The 26,607-nt window shown below is 37.1% G+C and overlaps 4 protein-coding genes across 5 annotated transcripts; all 4 read left to right on the top strand.

Moving 5' to 3' along the window:
* Positions 1–768: 768 nt before the first annotated feature.
* Positions 769–5,297, top strand: LOC130731008 (uncharacterized). Its single transcript, XM_057583186.1, has 7 exons — positions 769–1,177; positions 1,877–2,179; positions 2,292–2,500; positions 2,604–2,652; positions 2,758–2,847; positions 3,086–3,148; positions 3,290–5,297. The coding sequence occupies exons 1-7, from the start codon at positions 1,010–1,012 to the stop codon at positions 4,940–4,942; spliced, it is 2,535 nt and encodes an 844-aa protein (XP_057439169.1). The 5' UTR covers positions 769–1,009; the 3' UTR covers positions 4,943–5,297.
* A 1,533-nt stretch (positions 5,298–6,830) lies between these two features.
* Positions 6,831–16,509, top strand: LOC130731007 (uncharacterized). 2 transcript variants are annotated; one of them, XM_057583184.1, is made up of 20 exons: positions 6,831–7,063; positions 7,150–7,415; positions 7,527–7,644; positions 7,735–7,817; positions 8,860–9,077; positions 9,172–9,286; positions 9,727–9,809; positions 10,431–10,631; positions 10,779–11,138; positions 11,616–11,787; positions 12,062–12,253; positions 12,412–12,615; positions 12,735–12,827; positions 13,342–13,556; positions 13,636–14,205; positions 14,326–14,406; positions 14,508–14,593; positions 14,821–15,531; positions 15,870–16,020; positions 16,108–16,509. In XM_057583184.1, the coding sequence occupies exons 1-20, from the start codon at positions 6,919–6,921 to the stop codon at positions 16,169–16,171; spliced, it is 4,128 nt and encodes a 1,375-aa protein (XP_057439167.1). In that variant the 5' UTR covers positions 6,831–6,918; the 3' UTR covers positions 16,172–16,509. The 2 variants fall into 2 exon arrangements, with proteins under 2 accessions (XP_057439167.1, XP_057439168.1); XM_057583185.1 differs by lacking the exon at positions 6,831–7,063 and having other exon boundaries at positions 7,304–7,415; positions 7,524–7,644.
* Positions 16,510–17,409: 900 nt separating this feature from the next.
* LOC130731006 (uncharacterized protein At4g04775-like) lies at positions 17,410–18,675 on the top strand. Its single transcript, XM_057583183.1, has 2 exons — positions 17,410–18,074; positions 18,174–18,675. The coding sequence occupies exons 1-2, from the start codon at positions 17,850–17,852 to the stop codon at positions 18,504–18,506; spliced, it is 558 nt and encodes a 185-aa protein (XP_057439166.1). The 5' UTR covers positions 17,410–17,849; the 3' UTR covers positions 18,507–18,675.
* LOC130726410 (uncharacterized) lies at positions 18,566–24,739 on the top strand. Its single transcript, XM_057577670.1, has 3 exons — positions 18,566–18,571; positions 18,958–19,656; positions 21,958–24,739. Exons 1-3 carry the CDS (start codon positions 18,566–18,568, stop codon positions 22,132–22,134), a joined length of 882 nt encoding a protein of 293 aa, XP_057433653.1. The 3' UTR covers positions 22,135–24,739.
* The last annotated feature ends 1,868 nt before the right edge of the window (positions 24,740–26,607 follow it).

Below are 26,607 nucleotides of genomic sequence, written 5' to 3'. Positions count from 1 at the left end.
ATCAAATCGTGTCTAGGGTTAGTATAGGATGCCAACTAAAACTAAATTATCATGATAATTCTTTTTGTCAACTCTTGAAAGACCAGACGACCACGGCGCCTCTAGAAGTCGAGGATAAGCTGTCGTCTGCAAATGTACGTCACTTAGTGGAACAACCGAAAAAGAACACACTCATGAGAACCGTAAGCATAATGGAGACCAATCGACAGATAACACAGTTGTGGAAACCGTAAACATGCACATGAGTTAGTCGAACATTACTGAAAACCACCCAACGACAAGAGAAAAACAATAACTTTATTCATAGTAATGAAACATTATTAGGCTGGGAGCTGGGTAAGCGGGCCGAAGTCCACGGGCTAGCCCACGAGACAACAGACTAATGCGGGCTAAGACCTGAAAAATAAAGGACAATTAACTGCAGGCTAGTGCGTGGCGGGTCTACGAGGGCAAACAAAGGGGTAAGAATCCAAAGTCCACAGGTCGGTCAATGAGACCACGAACTAGAGCGAGCTATAGCCTGAAAAATAGAGGATCGCTTAACCGCAGACCTACGCGGGGCGGGGCGGGCTAGCCCACGTATCCAGCTCTATTTAGACATATACACAATTAGTATTTCTTAAAGTACGCTCACAATATTTTTAACTCTTTAAATAAAATAAAGTAATACTATATTGTAAAGTAATTTTTTTATCCAATCATGCTTTATCACCAAAGTATTTTAATCTCCAATTATAAAGCTAAACACAAACATGATATCATAATTGGTTCCATCCGATTCTTCTCCGAAGTTTCAGTGTCCGGGAGCGATTGATTTATTACTTTTGCCCCACGCTCGTCAAAACTGACGGTTGAAATTATATAAAGACGAAAATCCCCGATCAACACCCAACCGTTTCTTCAAACCCTAGAAATCCACACGATCTCTCTCTCTCTCTCTCTTACTGTGTAATCCGCGCGCGCTCTCGAATTAGGGTTCGTGTTGAGGAGTAATCGAAGAGCAGAAGCCATGGACGATTGTTGTGCTGTTTGCGCCGAGCCCTTGGAATGGGTTGCCTACGGACCCTGTTTGCACCGCGAGGTCTGCTCCACCTGCGTCGCCCGCCTCCGTTTCATTTGCGACGATCGCCGTTGTTGCATCTGCAAGACCGATTGCAACCTCGTCTTCGTCACCAAGGTATGGTTCCTAATCGCCCCCAATGCTTCCGTGTTCCTTCCTCGATTCGGTGAATTCTTTCATATGTGCCTGTTGCCCTAAACGATGAGCCTGTGCATTGAATAGCTTAAGATCTTAGAAATGCCACATTCACATGTATTGTTTATTGTAATTCCACTTTGACGACGTGCATATTGTATCAATTGTTATCTATTCAGAAATTTCTAGCTGTCTTGAGCTATGAATCAAATCGTGAATTTTCCACTGCTTAAATCACTGTCACTTCCATTGTATTTTTTGAATATTTGATGACAAGTTTCAACACGGCATGCTTGCTTTATGGGGTTTTGTTATTGAACTGATGTAATGAAGTGTAGGGTATGTTATTTTAACTTGAATATTTGCTGTGCTTTATTTTTTCATTAAGTTGTTACTTGTTAGTAATGCATCCGGAATAGATTTTTCTCTTTGAAATTATCTACGTCATGTTATTTCTCAACAACCCAACTGAACTAATCTGTTCATGGCTCGGTAGACTGGCTTGGTTAGGAAAGCCATAGTCAAACTCATTTCTCAGGAAAGCCCTAGTTTTCTTTCAAAATTGTAGTTTGTTTTGTTTGCTTTAACCGTCGTGAGTAGGGCTTGATTTGTTAATTTTATATTATTTTATTGTTGCGGCGTTTTGATTCTGTTGATATTAAATTTGCTGCATTTTCCCAGGCTCTAGGAGATTATACAAGGATGATTAATGATTTTTCATCCTTGCCGGTTGAGGTAAGGGAGGGCAAGGTTGGATCGTACTGGTATCATGAGGATACAAACACATTTTTCGATGATGTGGACCAATACAAGATGATCAAGGCTATGTGCAGGCTTTCATGCACTGTGTGTGACAAGATGGAGGAGCAACCACAAGATGTTCCAAGGAGACGAGAGAGGTTTAGGAATATAGGGCAGCTGAAGGGTCACTTATTCCACCGTCATAAGTTGCATATGTGCGGTTTGTGTTTGGAGGGAAGGAAGGTAAATTTTTTATTATTCGCCACCAAATGAATTAATGATAATTTGTATTCCCCCCTCAACAACACACACATATTTGATTGCGAGTCCTTTGACCACCATTTCTATCATACAGGTATTTATATGTGAGCAAAATCTATATTCTAGAGCACAGTTGAATCAACACATATGCACAGGTGATTCTGAAGTGGATGGAAGTGAGAGTGACAGAGGTGGTTTTATGGGGCATCCTATGTGTGAATTCTGCAGAACCCCATTTTATGGGGACAATGAACTGTACACGCACATGTCTACAGAACATTATACTTGTCATATATGTCAAAGGTAACATCTAAGCCAACAATGTGTCCAAAACATGTCTTTATACTGGTCGAAACTGTTAGAACTTAGAAATGTAACACTCATGATATTTGTACCTTTAATGCAGACAGCATCCAGGACAGTATGAATACTATAAGAGTTATGATGACCTAGAGGCAAGATATCTGTGTTGTGCTTTTATTTTACTCTTAAAAGAAAATGGCTTTGCTAGATGTTTCCTGTTGTTTGAACTGAAAGTATTTTAATGTCTTTTGGTGCAGATCCACTTCCGTCAAGATCACTTCTTATGTGAGGATGAGGCTTGCCTTGCTAAGAAATTTATTGTTTTTCAATCTGATTCAGAGATGAAGGTGACTGGTTACACATTACTTATATAACACATTGATCTTTTCCTGTTTCTTAATTTTTTTTTGTTAAATAACATATTTGGGATATGTATGTGTGCAGTACATGCACCTTGTTAATGATTCCCCATGTTTATTCATTTGGATGCTGACTATTTTTATCTTATACTGTAATATTGGATGAGTCATTATTGTGGGGGTGTTCCTTCATTATTGAACCTCTTTTTCCTTGTTTATGGCTTAGAGACATAATGCTACTGAGCATGGAGGGCGAATGTCACGGTCAAAGCGTAATGCTGCTCTTCAGGCATGTACATTGACAAAGATTTCTTTTTGAACTTACTTTTTTGTACTGTTGGTATTCCTAGTTTCCAATGACATGATTTACTTGCCAGATCCTTCCCGCTCCCTTATAGAAGTTAAAGTATCTTTTGTTCTTTCCTTACAGATACCGACTAGTTTTCGATACAGACATGGTAGTGAACAGGACCAACGCCGTGGAAGAGGTCGTACGTTCCGTCGAGATTTTTCTGAAAATCAACTTTCTATGGCCATTGAAGCCAGTTTGCAGTCAGCTAATGATGAGTATCATATTCCATCAACATCAAGTAATGGACAAATGGCTGCTGCTGATGGGAGTGATGACATTGATTCTATCATCCAACCTTTTGAATCGTTAGCTACAGCAGATTCTGAATCATCTGCAAGGTACCTTCAAGCCTTAGGCCACTCAAAGAATGGAGTTCTAGGAGATTCTTCCTTTCCTCCGCTTTCTGGAACTTCCAGCAATGCTCCGCAAATATCCAAAAATGACTTGGAAGGTTCATCTAGTAACACGATGGCAGCACGTTTGCGTCGGCATGGCAAGAGAAGTGTATCTGTTGTTAATTCTGGTAATGCCTGGTCTGTAGCAGGCCGTGGACCTGTACAACCATTAAGCAATCCTTCACAATCAAAACCGTCAACAAACCTTGGTCTTGGAGTGTCTCGCAATTCTGGTCAGATGAAGACGGGAACTAATAGTGGACCTTCACCCTCTGGTCAGATGAAGACAGGAACTAACAGTGGACCTTCACCCTCAACTTATGCTAGCTCCATTCAGGCTACACAAAGAACTTCTCATAGACAATTACCTGCTGGTTCATTGAGGGACGCACGTGACAATGGTAGAATAGTTCACTCTGCATCTGCTCCAAACCTCATTGAGAATAATCCTGTTGAGGTTTCAATTTCAGATTTCCCTCCAGTTTCTGCTGCACAAGTGAGCAAGTTACCTACAAGCAGTCAGTCTCTGTTGAATGTGGAGAACGTTAAGTCTGCTAACAAGTCATTGGTCGATAAGATTCGCAGTGCTCTTGATTTTAATGAAGAAAGATATACTATATTTAAAGACATATCTGCGCGATATCGTCAAGGCACACTAGATACTGGTACATATGTGGACTGTGTGCAGCAGTTTGGCTTGTCTCATCTTGTACTTGAGTTGGCAAGACTTTGCCCAGATCCTCAGAAGCAGAAAGAACTTGTTGAGGCTTACAACGCAACTTTGCAAACAAATAGTTTTCAAGATAATAACTGGGCTTCTGGCAGCAGTAGCACCCATCGCAAGGACAGTAATGTCGGCAAGAAAGGTAAAGGTAAGACTGTAGATGGTGGGGCAGAGAGACTAGCAGATAGTTTTTTAAGTACTGTGCATCAACTACAGTCGAGTTATGAACCTTCAGAAGAGAAGTTGGAGGTCCTATCAAAGGGCGATTACCGCACTGACAGAGGCAAATCAAAGATCAAGCAGCCGATTGATACTAACTCTGGTAGTCAACCTAAGATGAAGGATGGCGGGCAGGCTAGAACATCAAATGCCAGCTTATCTAATCAAAATAGAGAGGATGGGGGTGGCGGGAACAAGCAACGCAAGAAAAGTTCCAAGTTCCTGAGAGTGCGCCTGGGTGATGGTTCTGCTTCGACCCTTCATGAAAACCAACACACCGAAACAGGTCCTGGAACAACAGACAATTTAGAAGAGAACAGGAATGGCACTGGAGGAGGGCTGCCTGTGAGAGGTGTTTGGCGAACCGGGGGTGTTCACAAGCTCTTCTCCTAATTCTGCTTCGCCGCTGCTTTGAAATGTGAAGTAGCAAATGCAAGTGAACTGGCATGCGTGAACCATAGTTGAACTAGTATAATCATAAAGGATCCTATTTTAGCTTTTGAGAGTAATGATATCCATGGAGTCTGATTTGAGTTGGATTTCAAGTATAGCAATCAGGGATATCAATTTTGTTGTCATGTTGGAAGCCAAACCGTTGCCTGAATGGGCTCATTTTGTTCGTTTTGAGGTATATTTGATAAAGTGTTAATAGGAAACTGTAGTGCCTGTCAAGTGTACTATTTACAGTATCAAATATCTTTCGGTGAGTGTTTTGGATAGTTAAATTTAACAAGGTAATGTTGCTTAATTTACAATGTCTTGTATGGATTTCAAGTATGAAAATTAGGAAAATATCACTGATTTTATGACTAAATTTTTCAGAATTTTTTAAATGACAATATTAAAAATGTATCATTTTAATTTTCAGTATTTTAAATTTCGTCATCTATTAGAAGTATAGGTGTAGGTCTAGAAATAGGAAACTCTTTGTAATATTTCATAATCATTTTCAATATGAATTTTTAAAAACTAAAGACTGCGTTTGATTGATCATAAGAAAATAGAAAAAATAGAAAATTAATACATTTTGAGACACTTTGTCACTATAAGTTGAAGTCTAGTGTTTCGCGATGTTATTTTTCTCATTTTCATGTTATGTTTTCTAACAGTAAATCAAACGAGCTTTACTGGTTTGACATGGTCTTTGACTTGTTATGACAAGTTATTTTCTTTTCAATAGCAAATCGATTAAGGCTCATTCTTTAGAATGTTGCTAATGGTATTTTGCTTACCAATGAGCAGAGACTAAGACGATATATGACTACTTCTCCTGCTTGTCCCAAATGTCCTGATGATAGTGAATCCCATGATCATATTTTCAGAGGGTGTGGTGTAATGTCGTTGATGAGGTTTGGAGGGTTTTGGTCCCTGGCAATCTTCTTAGCTTCGTCTTTTCCTTCGACTGGTCTTCTTGGCTTTTGCCTAATCTTTCTGATTTGAGGATTTATAAGTGGAACATTCCTTGGAGCCTACTTTTTGGTGTCAAGCTAGATGCTCTTTGACGATCTAGGAACGAGTTGGCCTTTAATACTGTTGGTAGCTCAATCTCCACTAAAATCTCCATAATTTTCAAGCGTATTAGTGTGTGATGGTCTCTCTTCTAATAACTTTAATGAGTTTCAGCCCTCCTGTCGTTTTAAGAAGGAATATTTTCTTAGATGAGGCCCTCTTCCCGAGTCCTGGGTCAAGATTAATAATACACATGGTTCCTTTGCTCCCTTGGTAAATAATTGTGCTTGTCGGGTATCATAAGGGATCATGAGGATAAGTTCTTGGTGGGGTTCTCGGTTTAATTAGACAATTGCCTCATTCTTCAGACTGAGTTATGGAGGATTATTCACAAGTTAAGAATTGTCATTGTCAGAGGCTTTTCCAAGATCATTGTTGAATTTGTTTCTTAGCTAGCTATTGATTTGTTGCTGAAGGGATGCTATGATCCTCACCCTTGTGCTCATCTTGTCAAGGAGATTAAGGGGTTAGCTAGTAGATGTGCTCATTACCATTGGAAGCATGTGTTTCAAGAGGCGAATTCAATGGTGAACTCCTTTGAGAATAACAAGTTGTCCCCTTTCATGCCTTTGTGGATATACGAGTGTCTTCCTTCTTTTAGTTCTATTCCTTTTATGTTTGATTCTTATGATACTCTCTCTTCGTAAAAAACTAGTTTCCTTTTCTTTGGGACCTGACCCCAAACATAATATATTTTTTCTTCAATTGTTACAAATTAATTTTTTTTTTATAATATTGAATTCCCACCAATGTTACTAGTTATACTACAATGAAGGTAAACCTCTTTCAAGTTCAATTGACTCCTTCTTAAACCCTACCTCCGTTACCGTTCACCGACTGAGAAACACGCGTCGAGGCAAATGGATTCAGCGACCGGAGCAACGGTGGCGGAGGAGGAGCAACACCTAACTGAATGGCGTCTGCACCGTGGCCCCTATCTCGGAGACATCTCAGCTCTCTGTTTTCTCCACCTTCCCAATCACCCTCTTCCTTTCCTCCTCGCCGGTAACTACTCTTTCCCTCGCATCACTTTCAATCTCAACGTGCTTTTTCTTCCCTTCATTCGTTTTCACCCTCAATGCTTCATTCAGGATTGGGTTCGGAAATTCTGTTGTACGATTTAGAACTCGGAAAGGTCATCAGATCCTTCTCTGTATTCGAAGGGGTTCGTGTTCACGGAATCACTTCCAGTAGCTTCCAACAAGAGGCACCTGCACCTGTAACTGTAATTGCTGTGTTTGGTGAAACGAGAGTCAAACTATTTAGCTTCGAATTTGACAATGGCAATCCACAGTTGAAGCTGGTTCATTTGTTGCCAAAGTTTGGTCACTGGGTTTTAGATGTTTGCTTCCTCAAGGTGACTGATTACTCACCATGTTCCGATTTCGATTCTAGAATAATGAATGCTTCTTCTGTTCTTCTAACTTGCAATTTATTCTTCTTAAATTTTGTGATTGCCATGTAGTAGGGTTGTTTACCTCATTCCAATGTGGAGAGTCATTTTCTTGCTGTAGGATGCAGCGACAATTCGGTTCACGTTTGGGACATCCCTAACTCTAATACTGTTCTTAAGGTTCAATCTCCAGGTTAGGTTCAACTTTACTACGGGGATTGGTTCGTTAATGGTTGCTTTTGTTTCCTTTTAATGAGATATACTATTTGTTATTGGATCATAGTGCGGTGTCTTCTGTACTCGATGCGGTTATGGGGTCACAATCTTGAAGTTCTTCGTATTGCATCTGGTACAATATTTAATGAGGTAAGGAATTTACTGATAGTCAATGTTCATAGTTGAGCTTGAATATGCCTAAGTAATAAAAGTCACAAAGATAGTTTGGAATATATTTGTCTTGATCTTTAACGTTCTGCTTCAGTCCTGCAAGTCTCTATTTGATTCTTTGAAAATAAATTATTACCAGATGATAGTTGTAGAGGAAACATGATCCCGGTCTCTGATTCAGCCTATGTATTTCCTTCTAAGACACCAAATGGAATTCTTTCCCTCATCCTTTCTTTTTGGTGAATGCTTCCTGGGCTTAATGTTGACAAAGGTGATAGATGGAATATAGGCATAAAATAAGTTAAAAAATTTTAGAGATCATGCGCTTCATGAGTCATCTTACCTTTGGAATGATATAAATAATCATTGCCTTTTTTGTATAGTCTCACATGCTGGATGTTATACTGGAAGATCCAAGATGGAAAAATAAGGAATTTTCGTATGTGTCATAAGTGTGAACCAAGATAGCTGATTGAGCTATCGATAATTTCTACTCCCTCCTTGTCTCCATCCCTGGTAGCATTTTCGCTGTCATTTGATGTTGAGTCCAGATGCCTAGTAACGGATTAAAAATCTTCTATTTGCTTTCTCATTTATTACTCTAAATTTGGCTTCTGCAGCTCCAGTAGGCCGGTGTCTGGAAAAGCCTCCATATTAATTACCAAACAGAATCCTTGTGCTGCTCCTTGATTTCCATATACTAGTACCAAAACTCAAACAGCAGAAACACTACAACAGTTTTAGTTAATCGTAATTATCATCCTGGTGAAATATATCTTTAATTTCTGTGCTACATGCATAATATGACACTACATGACTACCTAAGTTATTTTTATTTTATCATGCATGAAGGATCTATTTTTCGCACTATTTATCTTTATGTTTTACTGAAAAAGTTCATATAAGTATTGTACTTAATAGGCTTTTGTGTATCCTTGTTAAAATTTCTTTCTGAACTGTTGTTCAATGTGTCCACATTTCTATTTTCTTTTAATTACATTAAAAAGTTTGGTTCAAGCAGATTGTTGTTTGGAAAGTGGCCCCTCAGCGTGATAAATCTTCAAGAACTCAAGAAGACCATGATCATCAGAGCATTTCATCCTCCAATTTCAGCCTACTAAAAGATAAACAGTATGAGGCTGTTCATGTATGGAAGCTTATTGGACATGAAGGTTCAATCTTCCGACTAGCATGGTCATCTTGTGGATCTAAACTGGTCTCTGTCTCTGATGACCGTAGGTGAGTTAGGTTTTCAAATCATATTGTATCAGACTCATGCTCATTCTTAGAGAGTTAATGATACATTTCATGGTCTCTTCTTCTTTTATCACAGTGCACGTGTCTGGACTTTTCAAATTGAAGGGGAAGATTCATTGTGCCATGATCCCATTGCCCTTGTCTTATTTGGACATAATGCTCGAGTTTGGGACTGCTGTATTTCTGATTACGTAAGCCATTCAATGCTGTTCACGATTTGCTCTTTCTCAAGTGAAATAGAATATTTTTTGCAAATAAAACCCACAAATAAATGTGTGGGTTTCATTCATTTCTCACATGAAAAACTTCATCTTAAAAAAATTAGTTTTACTTACATTATTTAATTTCCATTTTTTGTTCACTAAATCATGTTTTGCTCTTCCCCCGCCCAACAAGAAAGGGAAAGTTATTATATAATATCATTTCATAGTTTTTCTAAATCTGTTCCAATCTTATTGTTTTCTGAACTTACCTTGTCCAATAATCACTACTAACATATAAGCTACATTATTCGTGTTTGATGTAATTTATTTCATCTGAAAACCATAATGGGATTTATTTCATCTTAAATTTCCATTTATTTTTACTTGTGGAATTGAAATTTCCAATTTTTAATCATGGTTTTATGCAGTTTATTGTTACTGTCAGTGAGGATTGTACATGCCGTATATGGGGAGTTGATGGTGAGCAGCTGCAAGTCATTAAGGAGCACATGTTAGTTATCAAAATGAATTCTTGATTTTTGAGAATTAAATTACTAATTGCCAATTTTTGGATTTTCTCTTCTGATCAGATAAACATTAAAGATAATTGATTGTATGGAATTTGACGTTCTGTGAACTGGTATCTACAGAAAACATCTGTTATGTTTTCTTGAATCCCTTGGACTCGTCATGACATTCGTGGATCTTATGTTTACCCCCTTAAAGGCCTGGCTCAACTAAATTCCACTTGTTGATTTTTGTTGCTTTTTTCACTTCACTTTAATGTTGCTGCATTAGGTTTAAATGAATCAAGGAATTTCCTGACCTGAATGTTGGATATTCCTACAAACAGATGTTTCAATTCTCTTTCCTAAATGTGAACATTTGTTAGATGAGTGATATGGTCTAAAAGCATGAACAAAACAATGAGCTTTTTTTATTTGCCTCATATCTTGCAATTCTTGTGCGCTACTGCTTCAAAAGAGTCATAACCTGAGTACTACCTGAGTTTTTTTTATCTGTTAGGTTTTGTGACACCGAATCCATCCTTATTATTTCATGTGTTATAAGATTCTTACAGTCTCACTAGTTAGAGGAATTGATGAAATATGTGCATTGTTTGCTTGTACAGAGGAAGGGGTATATGGAGATGTTTGTACGAACCAAACTCGTCACTTCTTATAACTGCTGGGTTTGACTCTGCTATTAAAGTGCATAGGCCTCATGCTTCTTTGTCCAGGGGCTTGGCAGCAGCACAAGGGTTTCCTGGCAGAACAGAGATGTTTTCCATTGGCATCCCTAATGTGGTAGAACATATTGGATTAATGGACAGGTAGGAATATTAAACTTGAGAAGCACAGTTGGGATGCCCGCTAACATGATAAATTTTTGAATTGATTTTCAGATGCCTTTGTCCATAATTAGTTGTGTTTACCAAATTCCGTGTTGACTGGCCTTTTTACCTCCTTATTTGTTGCAGCAAGAGTGAATATGTTCGTTGTTTGCGTTTTTCCTGTCAGGATTCTCTTTATGTTGCTACCAACCATGGTTATCTCTACCATGCTAAATTATGTGACACTGGAGGGGCTCAGTGGAATCAACTTGTCCAGGTCAGCAACAGGACACCTATTATCTGTATGGATTTATTGTCCAAGGACTCATTTAAACTGGATTATGGTGCTGAGGATTGGATTGCAATTGGAGATGGTAAAGGAAATATGACAGTTCTTGGAGTTTCTAACGATGGTTGTACTCCTTCAGTTAGATTGAGCTTTACTTGGAAAGCTGAAATAGAGAGACAGCTACTGGGTACATATTGGTGCAAATCTCTGGGATGTAGGTAATGGATGTGACCTTACTTTATTATTCAATAGTAGTGTCTAAATTATTAATGAGGTACTTTGGGCTTAACCCGCGCACAGACAGATACATGATACAATTGATAAGGTGTCAACTTATCCTTCTGTAGTTGCTATTTGAAAGGCGTCATGGCCTTGCTATTAAAATGAGGCAAAAAAAAAACTCATATTCTACACACTAGTGAAATTTTTATTAGGGAAATGAAATACACCTGTAGCTAATGCAATTCAAGTAATTTCTCTCTGGTTGGTTGACTGACTATAAGATCATACCAAGTCAAATCACCCCATAGTTTTGTTCGTCTTGCCATGCATATTATGTAGTGCGATCAAATGGGAGATCGTAATATGTTACACAAATATAGCTTACTTCATTTGGTTTCTTATATCATTCTTCTGTTTTATTCTTATTTGTTCTGCATTGTCTCAAATTAATGGATGGTGACACAATTGTGTAGGTATATCTTCACAGCTGATCCTAGAGGAAGGTTGAAACTCTGGAGGTTGCCTGACCCTTCAGAATCTGATCTTGAGAGCTTCATGAGGTGTAACAGTGTATCACAAATAGCAGAGTTCATATCGAGTTATGGAATGCGGATAATGTGTTTGGATATATGCTTGGAGGAAGAGGTATTCATCATCTTATATTCTCCCTTCTTTTTGGGGTGAATTGTGGTGTTTCGACATGTTCAGTATTGCTACTTGGTAGAATCTGACTATATCAAAATAACATTTTAACAGAAGTTGAGGTGGACCTTGATATGATATGGCATTGTTCAATAGCTTTTTATGAGCAACAGAGATGAGAGATATATTTTATTTAGACTTTTAAGATGTTATTCTACAAAGATAACAATTTAAAACTGGAAACTCATTTGGAATCTGTACATCCATGGCTTTGCAGGTCCTAGCCTGTGGAGATGTACGTGGTAATATGCTTATATTCCCTTTGCTAAAGGATCTGGTGCTGGGCACATCTGTTGCACCAGAAATGAAAATACCTCCAGTAAATCATTTCAAAGGAGTTCATGGAATTTCAAGCGTCTCCAGTATTTTTGTGACTAGGATTGGTTACAATCAAATTGAGATATGCTCTGTATGTATAACTATTCATCCTTCTTATTATAGTGATTCAGATTTAAACTAGTTTCCAACGCATAACATCTGGAGCACTGTCAATGTTCAAACCTACTAGTGCACATAAGGATGTGCTCTACTTCAATTTCAATTGTTGATTTTCATTCATATGTTCAGACTGGCGCGGATGGTTGTATATGCTATCTGGAATATGATCGAGAAATGCAGAATTTGCAATTTACAGGGATGAAACAAGTGAAAGAGTTGACTTTGATTGAATATGTTTCTATGGATAACGCTCTTGATACATTATCAGGCAGCTATGCAGCTGGTTTTGCATCTGTAGATTTCATAATATGGAATTTAGTTAATGAGAACATGGTACTTTGACTACTTTTTCTCTTTCCTGTGCTAAATTAATGTTAACATTAATCTACCTGTTGCTGTATACATTTGCTGCTGTTATAGCTGTGATGATTAATTACATATGGCACTAGCAGGTGGTGAAAATTCCATGCGGTGGATGGCGGCGTCCTCATTCCTATTATCTAGGTGATGTCCCAGAGATGAAGAACTGCTTTGCCTATGTCAAGGTTTTCTTTTTTCTGTGAACTCTGACTATTGAAAAAAAAAGCTAGCAATGGGAATTTCATTAAGCTTTATCTATCCTAAAGTATATGACTCCTGCTCATTAAATTTTGCTGCTCAAACTCAGAGAGTTGCTCAAGAACATCTTTTTAGTTACTAGTTTGTTATTTTTTAGATCATTTTATGGGTTTGGCTTGAATTGTAAACTCCATAAGATTTTATTTGTTTCAAGGCCTCCCCTTTCTTATTGGTTGAGCCTAACAATGAGGATGGACAGGATAAAGTCAAATAAAATGCCATTTGAAATCTGATTGCCTTTCTGATATGTGCATAATCTTTATATTTTAAAACTTATCCAACCATAACTAAGGGGATCTTAAAGGAACATTTTGTCACATAGTCATATGGTTTAGCTTCCCTTTGCAAGTTATTAGGCCTATTTGGTCCTGCGTGATTGTTTTTTATTATCTCAAACATATTTTTCTAAATCGCGCAAACATGTAATGCCGATTATTGCAGGATGAAATGATACATATACATAGACACTGGCTTCATGATAGAGATAAGAAGATATACCCTCAGAGTTTGCATATGCAATTCCATGGTAGAGAGATACATTCCTTGTGCTTTATTTCTGAAGATATGCTTCTTAGAGATAATTACAAGCATGCCTTAGTTTCCAAATCAAGTTGGATTGCAACTGGATGTGAAGATGGAACTGTGAGGTTGACATGGTAAGACTATTATTATCTGCTGTCTGTAGAACTCACTTGAGTACCTTATTAACACTTACTGTATGTCTGTTTGATCCAGGTACTCCTCTGGTATTGAAAATTGGTCCATGTCAAAATTACTTGGTGAGCATGTTGGAGGATCAGCTGTAAGATCAATTTGTTGTGTGTCAAAACTACACACGTTTTCATCAGATACAACTGATGTACCTAATGGGCGGAGTGAAGTGAATGCTGCTGATAAGGACAAAGATAGTCCGACCTTACTGATATCAGTGGGTGCAAAGCGTGTCATAACTTCTTGGCTACTAAAAACTACGAGTCGGGACAGTAAAAATGATTTCCTAACTGATCATCAGTATAATTCTAAAGGAGTCGATGATAAATTTGTTTCAAGTTTGTCTTCATCAATGACATTCCAGTGGCTTTCCACAGACATGCCAGCCAAATATTCAACTACATACAAATATCCAGAAAATAATGTGAAGAAAGTAGTTGGTGTTGCCGAAAATGTTTCTAATACAAAAACTGATGCTGAACCTGGATCATTGGTTCCGGATAGGGAAATGATGAACTCGACCAGAGATAAGCATGAGGATGACTGGAGATATCTTGCAGTCACTGCTTTTCTTGTTAAATGTGCTGGTTCCAGGTGAGAGGATATGCTTAATATTTACTTCCTTGGTTTTGAATTGGGTTAAACTCTGAAATTAATTTCACTTACAAAAAATAAAAATCTGAAACTAATCTTCCATTTTTTTATATCTTTCAGGATATCTGTCTGTTTTGTTGTCGTTGCTTGTTCAGATGCTACACTTATGTTGCGGGCTTTAATTTTGCCCTTTCGCTTATGGTATTTACATTTATTCCTATTAAAGTCTATGATTATCTTTTATCTGGTTTCTTTTGTTTCCTATTACATCTCTCATGGCTGGCTCTTTTACCTGATGGCAGGTTTGACATTGCATTACTTGTTCCTCTACCGGCACCTGTTTTATCATTGCAGCATATCATCTTTCCCATATGTAGGGCTTATAAAGGTTTGTATGAAATTCCATTCCAGTGATTGGTGGCTAGAGTCATCCTCAATATATAAAATGACAGAAGTTATATGTTAAGATGAATGCGCTGTCCCTTCTCATGTACTTTTTGAAATACTCACTAGAATAATATTAGAGGTCTATTCATGATTCCTCAACTATTTGCTGTCTATGATCTATTTTCCTGCTTTAATTTAATTCATCTTATTCTAAACTTCCTTTTGCAGAGAAAATCCAAGTTGGAAATGTATATATTGCAATTAGTGGATCTACCGATGGGAGTATTACTTTCTGGGACCTGACTCACAATGTTGAAGCTTTTATGCAGTGGGTTTCAGTTTGTGATGTAGAGAAGTTCTTTGATTGTCAAAAACGACCCCGCACTGGAAGAGGAAGTCAGGGTGGTAGATGGTGGAGATCTTTTAGCAGTGGCTTGTCAAAGAAAAGACCAGATAGTATTCTGGTCACTTCCAAACCCAAAGAGGATATCGATAGCATTAGTGAGGCTCCACATGGGACATCTTCAGTGCCAAATGTTTCTGAAGCCATGCATCCAGATCCCGAGTTAGAATTTAAGACTGATAATTCGTGCATGGAAACATGTGAAATACAGCCTCTAAGCCTGTTGCGAAATATTCACCAATCTGGTGTCAACTGTCTCCATGTTTCAGAGATAAAGGGTTGCCAAAGTACCCATAGTTGTCAAGTTTACAGCGTAGTTAGTGGGGGTGATGATCAAGCACTTCATCATCTCGTAGTTGAATTATCACCTAAATCAATAAACCTAGATAATGGGATTTTGGCCCCAGATATCACACATTTGGTCTCTGTACCTGAATCTAGAAAGAGCATCCATTTCCAAAATCAGAGCAAGAATTATGAGATCAAATTCTTAAATTCTGAAAATTTTCCCTCAGCCCATAGCGCTTCTGTGAAAGGTAAGTCCGCATAATTATACTTTTGTACATTTTTTTCATAAATAATAGTTGGCATATCAGGCTTTATTAGTTTGATTCAATGCTTTCTTGGCCTTTCCCGCGAATTTTTTCTGTTACTTCATCGAATATTGTGCTTGTTTGTGAAAAATACTTGCCTGTACCAAATTTGCCAAATATTTTCATCTGCACAGTTGCTAGATATTAAATTCTTTATAGTCCTTTCAATTTGCAAACTATGTCCATGTGAACCACTTTATCAAGTTGAAGCCAAATATGTGAACATCTTGACTTCTAGTATGTCGGTGATGCATAACTATATCATCCATTATTTTTTGAAGGTGTCTGGACAGATGGATCTTGGGTGTTTTCGACAGGGCTTGATCAGCGGGTCAGATGCTGGAACCTTCACCAGCGTAAACTTATTGAACATGCACATCTGATAGTTAGTGTGCCAGAGCCAGAAGCGTTATCTGCTAGGGCTTGTGGCAGGTGATTGTTTTATGTGACAAAAGTTACCAGGTTTGGTCTTATATCACAATGTTTTTTTTTCTTAGCTCTTGCTTGTGCCTTTTGCAGGAACCATTATCAGATTGCAGTTGCTGGAAGAGGGATGCAAATAGTTGACTTTTCAGGATCCTGACACAAAACTGATGACTGGTGTGAAAATGAAGTAATTGTTAAATTTTTTTTTTCTTTCTTTCTCTAGAATAATTTATGGAGGTGCAGTTTCCCCAACATCATTCAGATAATCTAGGCTGTCTATGGTTGATCCATGTGTGGTGTAGTTGTACATCTACCAATGTAATGTTGGGAATCTACGATGTGCAATTTGATTTGATATGATTCAGTGCAACTTGTATTAATTATTTTAAAATAATGTTACAAAATATCGTGCTTGTCACAATCTTGTTGAATCTCTAACAAATAAATGGCAGCAAGTTGTGTTTATAATAAGCTGTGCTAACTTATACCAATAAATACTATAAGATAATTGCATGTTGTCGCATTTATAGAGCTTCATACGCGGAGGCAGAGATTTTACAGTTCAGTCCTGGGTGTTCTTAGCTGCAGCCTGCATGCATGTTTTTCTTTTTTAAAAAAAATTCTCCCATAAATGAAGCATATGGTCCTCTTGCTCTTCACTTTACTTTTAAAGTTTGATTCATTCACATTTCAATTTTTCTTTCATTTTATTTCCACTCACTTTCTTTTTATATCTCTTTTCTTTTCATATGATATCAGATATCATATTTTCATTTCTTTCTCTCTTCCTTTTATCTCTTTTGAAGTGAGTGAGTTTTGAGTGTGAATGGAATATTATCCTTTTATTCTTGTTTTTTTCCTCTTACTTTTTGGCTTTTGGATAAGAGAAGCACATGGTCTAGATCGGTTCATGGAAGAAAGGAATAAATATCATCATGTAGACAATATTCATGGGTTAAGATTAAACAGATTGTAAAGATATAAGTAATCCGGTCTAGTTCTTTTAATTGTTATTCTATCATCCAATCAATTTAATTCTAAATTCAATTTAATCTAATTTAATTTAAAATGATTTTAGTTTTAGTGTTTTTTCTAGAAGTATTGAATAAATCTCTATATAAATAATAAATATTAACAAAACAAACTATCAAATGTTTCATCCTTGAGTCCATGACTATGAATCATAGTAATGTAACCCAACTATAACTTGTGAAACTCTTCAAGTTTTTACTTTTTATTATTAAAAATGTATCCACCTAATTTCTTAATTTTTTTATGTTTCCATATAAAATGATAAAAATTTAGAGGAGTGCTAGCAACATGTTACACACTTAAGAGTGTTGGTAGAAACTCTCAAATTTATAATATAACAAATGATGATTATCTTTAGGCTTAAATACTCTAGGGGTCCCTGAAATTGTACCCCGTAACAAAATAAGTCCCTGAAATTTTTTTTTCCGATTCCGGATCCCTGGAATTGTTTTTTTAATCAGAATAAGTCCCTACACATGTTTTTAGCCTATCTGGCATATTTTTTGCTGACTCAACATTTACACGTGACTTTTTCATTTATTTTAATTACACATGGAATTAAAAAAACTATTTTACTTTATTTTAAATATAAATCCTTTTTTACCTAATTAACCTAACTCTAATTAAACCCACTAACCTAATTAACATAACCCTAAATTCCCAAATCAAAATCTATCAGAACTGAAAGGAAAGAAAGGAAAGTCGAAGAAGGAGAAAGAGAAGCAGAGGTAGAAGGTGAAGGAAGGAAGCGTTAGTGTTCGACGGCGGGAACGGTGGCCACAACGACTTAGGTGAACGACGCGATGACCCAGAACCAAAAGGCATGGAGCGGACACGGTGGCTCGACAACGAGGATGAACAACCAGATGTGCGAATCGACCCAGAACACACGATTCTGTGCTCGATCGTCCAGCTTCTGCACCCCATGCCCAGAGAAAAGTTGTGGCTGTGGCAAACAAGTCATTATGTACAAGTCCAATTCCAAGCTTAATCCTGGAAAGCTTTTTTGGAGATGTCCTGATTGGAAGGTAAATAGGCAGAATTGGTTTCCAAGCTTAAGCTTACAATTTCATCCTATAAATTCCCTTTGTCTACCCCTTTGAATGATCTTTTGGTATGTGTTTCAGGAAAGTAGGACCTGTGGTTTCTTTGAATGGGTCAAAGCTGAAGGTGAAGCTGATAATGAGGAATCCTCTAAAGTGAATGTAGAATTGAAGATTGTTGAGGACCTTACTGAGATGATGGACAATAAAATTGGTAAGCTGAGGGAAGAGCTGCAGGGAGACATGAAGGAAATCATGCAGAGTGTGATTGGCAAGATCATGGAAGACAAGAATGAAATGAAAGACAAGAAGATTGCCAAGTTAAAGCTCAAACTGAAAAATGAGGGCTTGAAGAGCAATGTGTTGTTGGTGTTGTTAGTTTTAGGGTGTGCTGTAGTTTTGGCAAAGTATTTCTAGGTTTGGTGATGTTGTGTAATGAACTTGAATGCAATGTCCCTTGTGTAATGAATGTAGCCATGAATGTAATGCAATCGTTTTTCAATAGCTCCTTATGTAATGAATGCTATGTTCACTTAATGAAATGAATCAGAAATGGTTGTTGGCTCCATTACTCTCTTTTGTTCCATTCAAAAGCTTTGCTCTGTTAATTTAAGACATCAGTAGTATAAATAAAGGCAAAGGGAGCCATAAACAGATCCACCACTTGTAGTACACATAAACAACAATTTAAGAGCACAAGCTTCATGCAATACTTCCAGACTTTAACATTAAGAAACATAATTCAAGTCAAGGGTACATAGAAGACAGCAAGTACCAACAACAATACAAAACAAAATGATTGTCATTAGGGCCATGCCCATTACAAAATGATATTAAGTGGTCCCCCATTAACTAAAGTAAACACTAGTCCCCACTAATACTATTACAAAAAGATAGTGGTGGTCCTGTTGTCCCATGTGCCAGATTCCCTTCTTACTTCTTTGACATCCTCCCTTTATTTCCCTGTCCTTCACTGCCAACAACTTTGGCTTTTCCTCTTCTAATTGTAGATCTAGTTGCAGCATCTTTGAAGTCATTTAGAACCCAATGGCCAATCTCATTGTCACGACCTCTCTTTCTTCCTCCTAGGCCAGACTTAGCAGCTGATCTTGTAGTGGGCTGTGATGTAGCTTTTGGTGGCTGTTGTGGTTTTGGTGGAGGTGGCTGGGAAGAAGGTCTTGTTGGATGTGGTGGTTTTCCAGCAAGTTTTGTAGGTGGCTGGGAAGAAGGTTTTGGTGGTTGTTGTGGTGTTACAGCAGCTCTTGGAGGTGGCTGTGAAGAAGGTCTTGGTGCCTGTGGAGGTTTTGCAGAAACTGTTGGTGGTGGCTGTGAAGATGGTTTTGGTTTTGGTAGTGGTTTAGAGGTAGGTTTTGGGGGTGCTTTGTATTTTGGCTTTGGGTTTGAAGAAGTTGCTTTTGCAGCAGCTTTTGGTGGTGGTTTAGAGGTAGTTTTTGGGGGTGCTTTGTCTTTTGCCTTTGCAGCAGTGACTTCATCATTTGTTCCAGCTCTAGCTTCAAGGCTTGTTCCATCAATATTAATACCAAACACCTGCAAAAAGAGTAATGAGGTTAGTTAATGCAATTTGTGAATTGATTCAAAAATGCAAGTGTATGTATTTTACCTGTGATAGGTTATCTGTTTCAGTTCCATTATCCTCATCAATGTTCTCAGAGATTGGTGGTGGTGGGGGTGGTGGCAGATGACACTTTCTCTGATTGTGCCCTTTCTGGTGGCATCTACCACATGTGTATCCTGATCCTCCTCTAGGTAGTTTTGTAGGGTGTGGTTGTTCATCAGGCTCCCTCCTCCTCAACTTTTTAGGCCTACCAGGCCCTCTTTTGAATTCAGGAGGCAGAATTGGATCCTCACATATCTTTGGCCACATTTTCTCACCATTAATAGGTGATATCACATTCCCATAACATGCATTATATGATTCCTTGAGATAATAACTATGGACATAATCCTCAGGCTGCCCACCAGCATCACAAATACAAGCCACCGCATGCCGACAAGAAATCCCAACCAATTCCCAGAAATTGCATGTACATGTTTGTTTACTAACATCAACAACAAACTTTTGGATTTCATAAATACAATGCTCAACTTCATACACCCCCTTACCAACTTTAAAAGGCTGCCAATTCCCAGAATGGTCAATCTCTCTATTCAACCTTTTCCTAGGTTTGGGCATAACATTCCCTTTCCACTTTTTGCTTTTTTCATTCAAGCTTGCAAACCTAGTCATCAAATACTTTCTGATCCACTCCATCATGGTGATGATGGGTTTATCCCTAGCCACTAGAATAGTACTGTTGAAGGCCTCAGCTAAGTTATTCATTGTCACATCACACTTAGAGTAAGGAGAGAATGCATGCTTACACCAATATTTAGTGGGGATTGCATGAAGCTAGTTGTATGCAGCTTCATCCATCTCTTTGATCTCTTCCATCTTCTCTTCCCAAAGTGCCTTGTATGTTGCCTTTGAAGCCCACATAAGCAAATCCCTTATCTCAGTACCCCCACCAAACTTCTTCTTGAAGTTGCTGTATAAATGTCTCACACAAAATCGATGCTCCACTCCTGGGAGCTCCTCATCAAATACTTGTAACAAGCCCTAGACAAAAATAAAGACATAGGTCAGATGATTAAACAAGTTTATTAGATAAGAGAAAACAATAGAAATTTACCTTTTGTTTGTCACTTATATTCAGACTCTACCACTGCAAATGCCAGTGGGAAGTACTGGTCATTTGGGTCCCTCCCCACAGCTATCAGGAGAATTCCACCATACTTTGTTTTTAGATGACAACCATCAACCCCAATGAAGGGTCTACAAGCAGTGGTAAATGCAGTTTTACAGCCCTCCAAACACATATAAAAAGACCCAAATCTGGGCTCAAGTGTCACTGGAACATATTTCAGCACAATGGAAGCAGTATTTTTTGGATTGACCCTCATTAACTCAGCAGCATAGGACCTCAGCATTGTGTATTGTCTTACTGCATCCCCCTCAACTCTTTCCTTAGCTATTCTCCTTCCATTCCAAGCAGTTCCCCAAGTAACACCAATAGAGTGTGTGGTCCTCATGTCATTAATGACATCCTTCACTGCAATTTCTCCACCAGCATTTTTCACCCTGTCTTGTATAGCTTCTGCAATGAACTTAGAGCCTGCATTCTTGTTATTAAAGACTCTTCCACAAGTATGGGTTGAAACCAGTGTCTTTATCCTATAAGTTGAAACCCCTCTAATCTTGGCACAGTAGACAAGAAACCCACAGTCTTCTTGTTTGCATTTAAACCTCACCCTCTCCTTATCATTCTTCTTGAACATAACTTCCTTCCCACTCAACACTGAGTGTTTTAGGATAGCTTCCTTGAACTCTGTGGTGGTAGCAAATTCCATCCCCAACTTGAACACATAGTCTTTGGTCAAATCTTCCTTCCTGAACCTTACATACCTCATGACCTTCCTCCCATTATCTTCTTCACCACTTGAGGGGTCACTAAGCAAATCATCACTGTAATACTCATTCTCCATATTATGCTCATCTCCTTTCTCATTCTCACCTTCAGCCAATGCCAACACCCTCTCTATGTTCCTCCTTGAAGGCAGTTTTTCTCTTCTTCCAGTTTCAACATTAGCATTAGTGTTTGTGTTTGGCTCATCCAAATCTTCAAAGCCATCATTGGGTAAGTCCTTACATCTCTCAGTTTCACTATCTGAGATGTCAGATGCACTAGGGCTAGGACTGGACCATGAAATCCCAGAGTCAGATTCATATATGGAACAACTATCATCTTCCATTACTTGTTTGCCTTTATTAATTGAATCCTCACCTGGTGTCCCTCTTCATTCATCACAGAAGCAGGTTTTTCCACTGGCATTTCAACATTCACAGCAGCAGCAGGTTCTTCTTCCACTGGCATTTCAACATTCACAGCAGCAGCAGGTTCTTCTTCCACTGGCAACTCCACTGTATGTTCAAGGTAGACATCCACCTGCCTTACCCCAGACTGAACATACCTTGCAATTTCCATAGCATCCTTGTCCAGGCATATTTGCTTCAGGTCAAGATCAAAGCATTCTTCTCGCCTTTTCCACCAAAGCTTATAGTGATCATCAGGATAACCAAGAAAACCCCGCACAAGGTCTCTGACACAAAAGAACGAAAACAGATCCAACTCCACTCTAGGTACTTCACATATCTGACCTCCAACATACTTCATCGGTGTGTCGGAAAACCGACCCTTGTGGTGGAAATGTATGTTGAAATACACTTGTTCCATTCCTGAAATAGCAACAAGAGCAGCTCACTATACAAAATGAAACAAGAGCAGCTCACTATACATAATGAAACAAGAGCAGCTCACTAAACAGAATGCACAACCATAGCAGCAACAACAAGTCGATATGTAACCTAACTTTTAACAGCAGCTCAAATCGTTCGAATACCGTGAATGACATACCTTGAACTTTCGATGGTTACAGTCAAAGCTTCGCTTGTCTTCACTCGCAGAAGGTTCAGGATCAGTCGTTCCTCTTCACTCTGACTCCCTCGTGTTCGTCGTTCCTTTTCACTCTGGCTCCCTCGTGTTCGTCGTCGCTCTCCCTCTTTCCTCGAATTCTGGATGATTTTGGTTTGGGAATTTAGGGATTTTGGTTTCGTTTGGGAATTTTGGTTAGTGGTTTTAATTTAGGGATTTTGGGAATTAGGTTTAATTAGATTTAGGTTAATTAGGCAGATAGGTTAATTAGATTTAAATTTAATTTATTATTTTAATTTTAATTCCATGTGTAATTAAAATAAATGAAAAAACCACGTGTAAATGTTGAGTCAGCAAAAAATATGCCAGATAGGCTAAAAACATGTGTAGGGACTTATTCTGATTAAAAAAACAATTCCAGGGATTCGGAATCGGAAAAAAAATTTTCAGAGACTTATTTTGTTACGGGGTACAATTTCAGGGACCCCTAGAGTATTTAAGCCTTATCTTTATTCTCGACATAGTTTATAAGCATTCATTGGCAATGTAATGCACAGAGCAAATAGCAATATATGTTTTTTAATTTAAGAAATCAGAAATGTATGGTTTTTTTCTACCAAAAACTGACTAAAGCTAATTTTCCGATGTAGCAAAAAAAAAAAACTAACTAAAGCTATTACTAACAGGAATATTTAGGGACCTGCTTAAGTTGACTAATAGTATACTAGATATCAAACATTGTCAGCCGGGTACACAAAATAAAAATAAAATAAGATATAATATATGCCTATGGAAGATAAACGTACGTGATCTTGGATAGTACATTTCTCTTAAGTAATGGCACCAGCTGATAAAGAAATATAGATAATTTAAATGATGCTTCATAAGATTAATTAGAAATAGATTATTAGTAGTTGAAAATATGTAGTTTAAAAAATTTCAATATAAAGAATCGATGTATTTTATTTCCCAACTTCTCCCTTTCTTCTTTCGTCTTCTTCTCTTTAACAATGAAAATGACAATAATGGCGCAATCTCATTAGTTTTCCTTTTCATCTAAAGGGTATATTTATAATAAACTTAAAACTAAATTAGCTTGTGCTTGAAGGGGAGTACGTTAGAATATGAAAACAATATAGGTGAATTCTGTGGTACCCAGAATATTTTTTGGGTGTGGTACCTCATGTATTATAATTCTGTTATTTTCTTGTAAAGGATAGATGATTTATTGTTTCAATTTTTAAGAACTTAAGTTCAATGACTTTATGTAGCAATAACATATTGTTCTTAAGTTTGTTTATGTCCTCGAGGGTCAACTCAAGCGGTAAGAGTTATGAGACATAAGGTTTTGGTGGGATGAAGGGTGAATATCCAAGGTTCGAATCCTGATGAGAGACTAATTTATTAACATTACTAACAACTAACATTTGACTATTAAAGAAATGAAAACAATATCTTTATCATATTTTAGATTATTTTATCATATTTTGAGTTTATTTTAGGTAATTTAAATTATTTCCTATATTGAATTCTATCCTTGTTTTCTTATAAATCAATCTAAAAAAATAATCTAAATGACCTAAAATAAGATAAGTTACTCGAGAATATGATGACGATATTACAAGACATACTATATTTGTCATATTCAAACACTCAGCCTCAAGAACTAATGATAATGCGCCATAATTGCCATTGTCATTGCCATACAGAAGAGGAGAAAAGAAGAGATACCATTGTCGTTGCCAAAGAGAATAAGAGAAAATAATAGAGTGAGAAGTAGACGAGCTCATCCTCGATGTAAATCTTTTGGGGGAGCGATCTCCAAGCGGTGGTGCGAATGAAGGAGGAGATAACCTTATAGTGTTGTCAGAGTCCTAAGAGGATGTTCTCAAATGGCGGTGGGGCATGTGTGCACGATGGTGCCCGTTGTGGTAGGAGCCCATGACTGCGACATCACTGTCACAGTGAGAAAGAGGTTGTGGGAAGAAGAGGCCGAAGGAGGACGGAATAGGGAGAGGGAGAGAGGAGATAGCGTGTGTGTGAGAAACAATGTAAAGAAATGAAGAAGAGGAGGAAGAAAGAAGTGGAATGTGGTTTACATTGTGAATGATTCGTTTAATTAAAAGATAAAATATTTATCCATATTTTTATCATTGAGTAGACTCCTAATTCTAATTAAATAAGAAAACAAGGAAATAAATCAATTTAGAAAAAGTCTAAATTACTTAAAATAAGATAAAATACTAAAAAAAAATGTATCTTTATCATATTCTAACAGTTAAAATCATGAAAATCTCATTTAGAGTGTAATTAGATTTATTTAATTTTTGGGTAAGAGAAAACTTTAGGGCAAGAGAATGATGTTATGATCTTTTGTGATTTTTTTAAATGACAAATTTAATTTGAGAGCTTATAAATCTGTATTTTATGTACATGTGAGATGTGATTAATTATTTATATCATCAAAATTTTAAATATTAAGCAAACCTGTATACAGAAAAAAATAGTAATATTAACCCATATTATTAGTTTAGTTGACGTCAGTCTATAACAGGGATGGGGATAAAAGTATACAGAAAAAATATTCAAAAAAGTAAAGAAATTTTTATTAAAAAAGTATACTTGTATATATTTAATATAATAAAAAGATTTGCATGTTATTAAATGAATTTTGGCTTGTGTGTTGTTGAGAATTAGACAGATATCGTGTGATGGGTGTAAAGTGCGCCTTGCCTTAATGGTGGATTGGTGGCACTCTCAGTCACTCACCAACCGCGTGCCGGTCTACCCAGCTTAGCTTCACTCATACTAATATTAATTACAATAAACTTTCCTAATTAATTTATTTTTTACCCTTTTTTCCATCCTTAATCATTTTTAAAAACAGATTATGAGAAGCACACTTGACTGGCTATGACCCACACATTGGGTAGTGGGTTGGTTGAGTTCTAACATCTCCAATTACCAATACTCATCTGTTCGATTTGGTTGGTCACCAACCTCAATTGCCATATTTCAAATTCCATGAATGCATGAATAAGGTGTTTCCACTTGAAAAATGTAAGATACTACTCTTCCGTTTTTATATAAGTATCACTATTTTAATCATTATTTATTTATCATTTTTACAATTTCAAGAAAGTATTATCAATTATATCTTTAGTTTAATGGCAGTAGAAATTGTACCCTTAATTCAAAATACAATTTTGTTCCTTAATACGTCTGCAACAACATTAAAACGACACTTATACAGGAATAAATGGAGTAATTAAGATGTTTGAAAATGTCTTTTTCCAGCCTCAATCGCCTCCTACTTTTAGGATTTTCTCACTGTCTTTAATGGTCCACTTTTCATTTAATCATTGATGTTAATTGACGTAATCAAAACATCATGTAATTAGGGCGTGATACATGAGTGATTAATGCACGATTGATTGCTTGAGTCAACAACAATAAAAATCGTATTCCACCAACTTCATCTTATTCCACCAAGTGAGGTCGGCTATATGGATCACACTGCATCATTGAGCTCAATTAAAAACAAAATTATGAGGAATACTATTGATAATGATCAATGAAGTCATCTTTAGCAATATCTTTTCAATATCAACCGCTTGCGAGTCAAATCACTCTAAATTAAGTGGTCCATGATTATGATGGGACAAAGTCCTAGAAGGACCAAACTTTGTAAAAGCGAAGCATGCCTGCCTATTTGATTTGTTGTTGGATAAAATTACATTGCGAAGTAAAATGAAGTTTGACATAATTATGTTTGATAGAATTAAGTTTGAAAGAATGAATTTGTGTTTGAGAATGATGTGTAAAAATAAGTTAAAAAATGAATGTTGTTTGGACAAAATATAGTGAAACCACTTTTTTTTTGTGTGATTATGAGAGTGTAACCCACTTTTAGTGATAAAATTAATAATATAGTGATAGATATAGATATATTAACATAACAGTGAAGTTTCAAAATAGGTCATATTGTAAATGAACACTTAATACATTTTTTTCTTAACGAAAAGTAA

Source organism: Lotus japonicus, chromosome 1, assembly GCF_012489685.1.
Source record: "Lotus japonicus ecotype B-129 chromosome 1, LjGifu_v1.2".
Taxonomy (NCBI): domain Eukaryota; kingdom Viridiplantae; phylum Streptophyta; class Magnoliopsida; order Fabales; family Fabaceae; genus Lotus; species Lotus japonicus.
The sequence above is the reverse complement of the archived record's forward strand: the minus strand, read 5'-3'. Positions and strand labels throughout refer to the sequence as shown.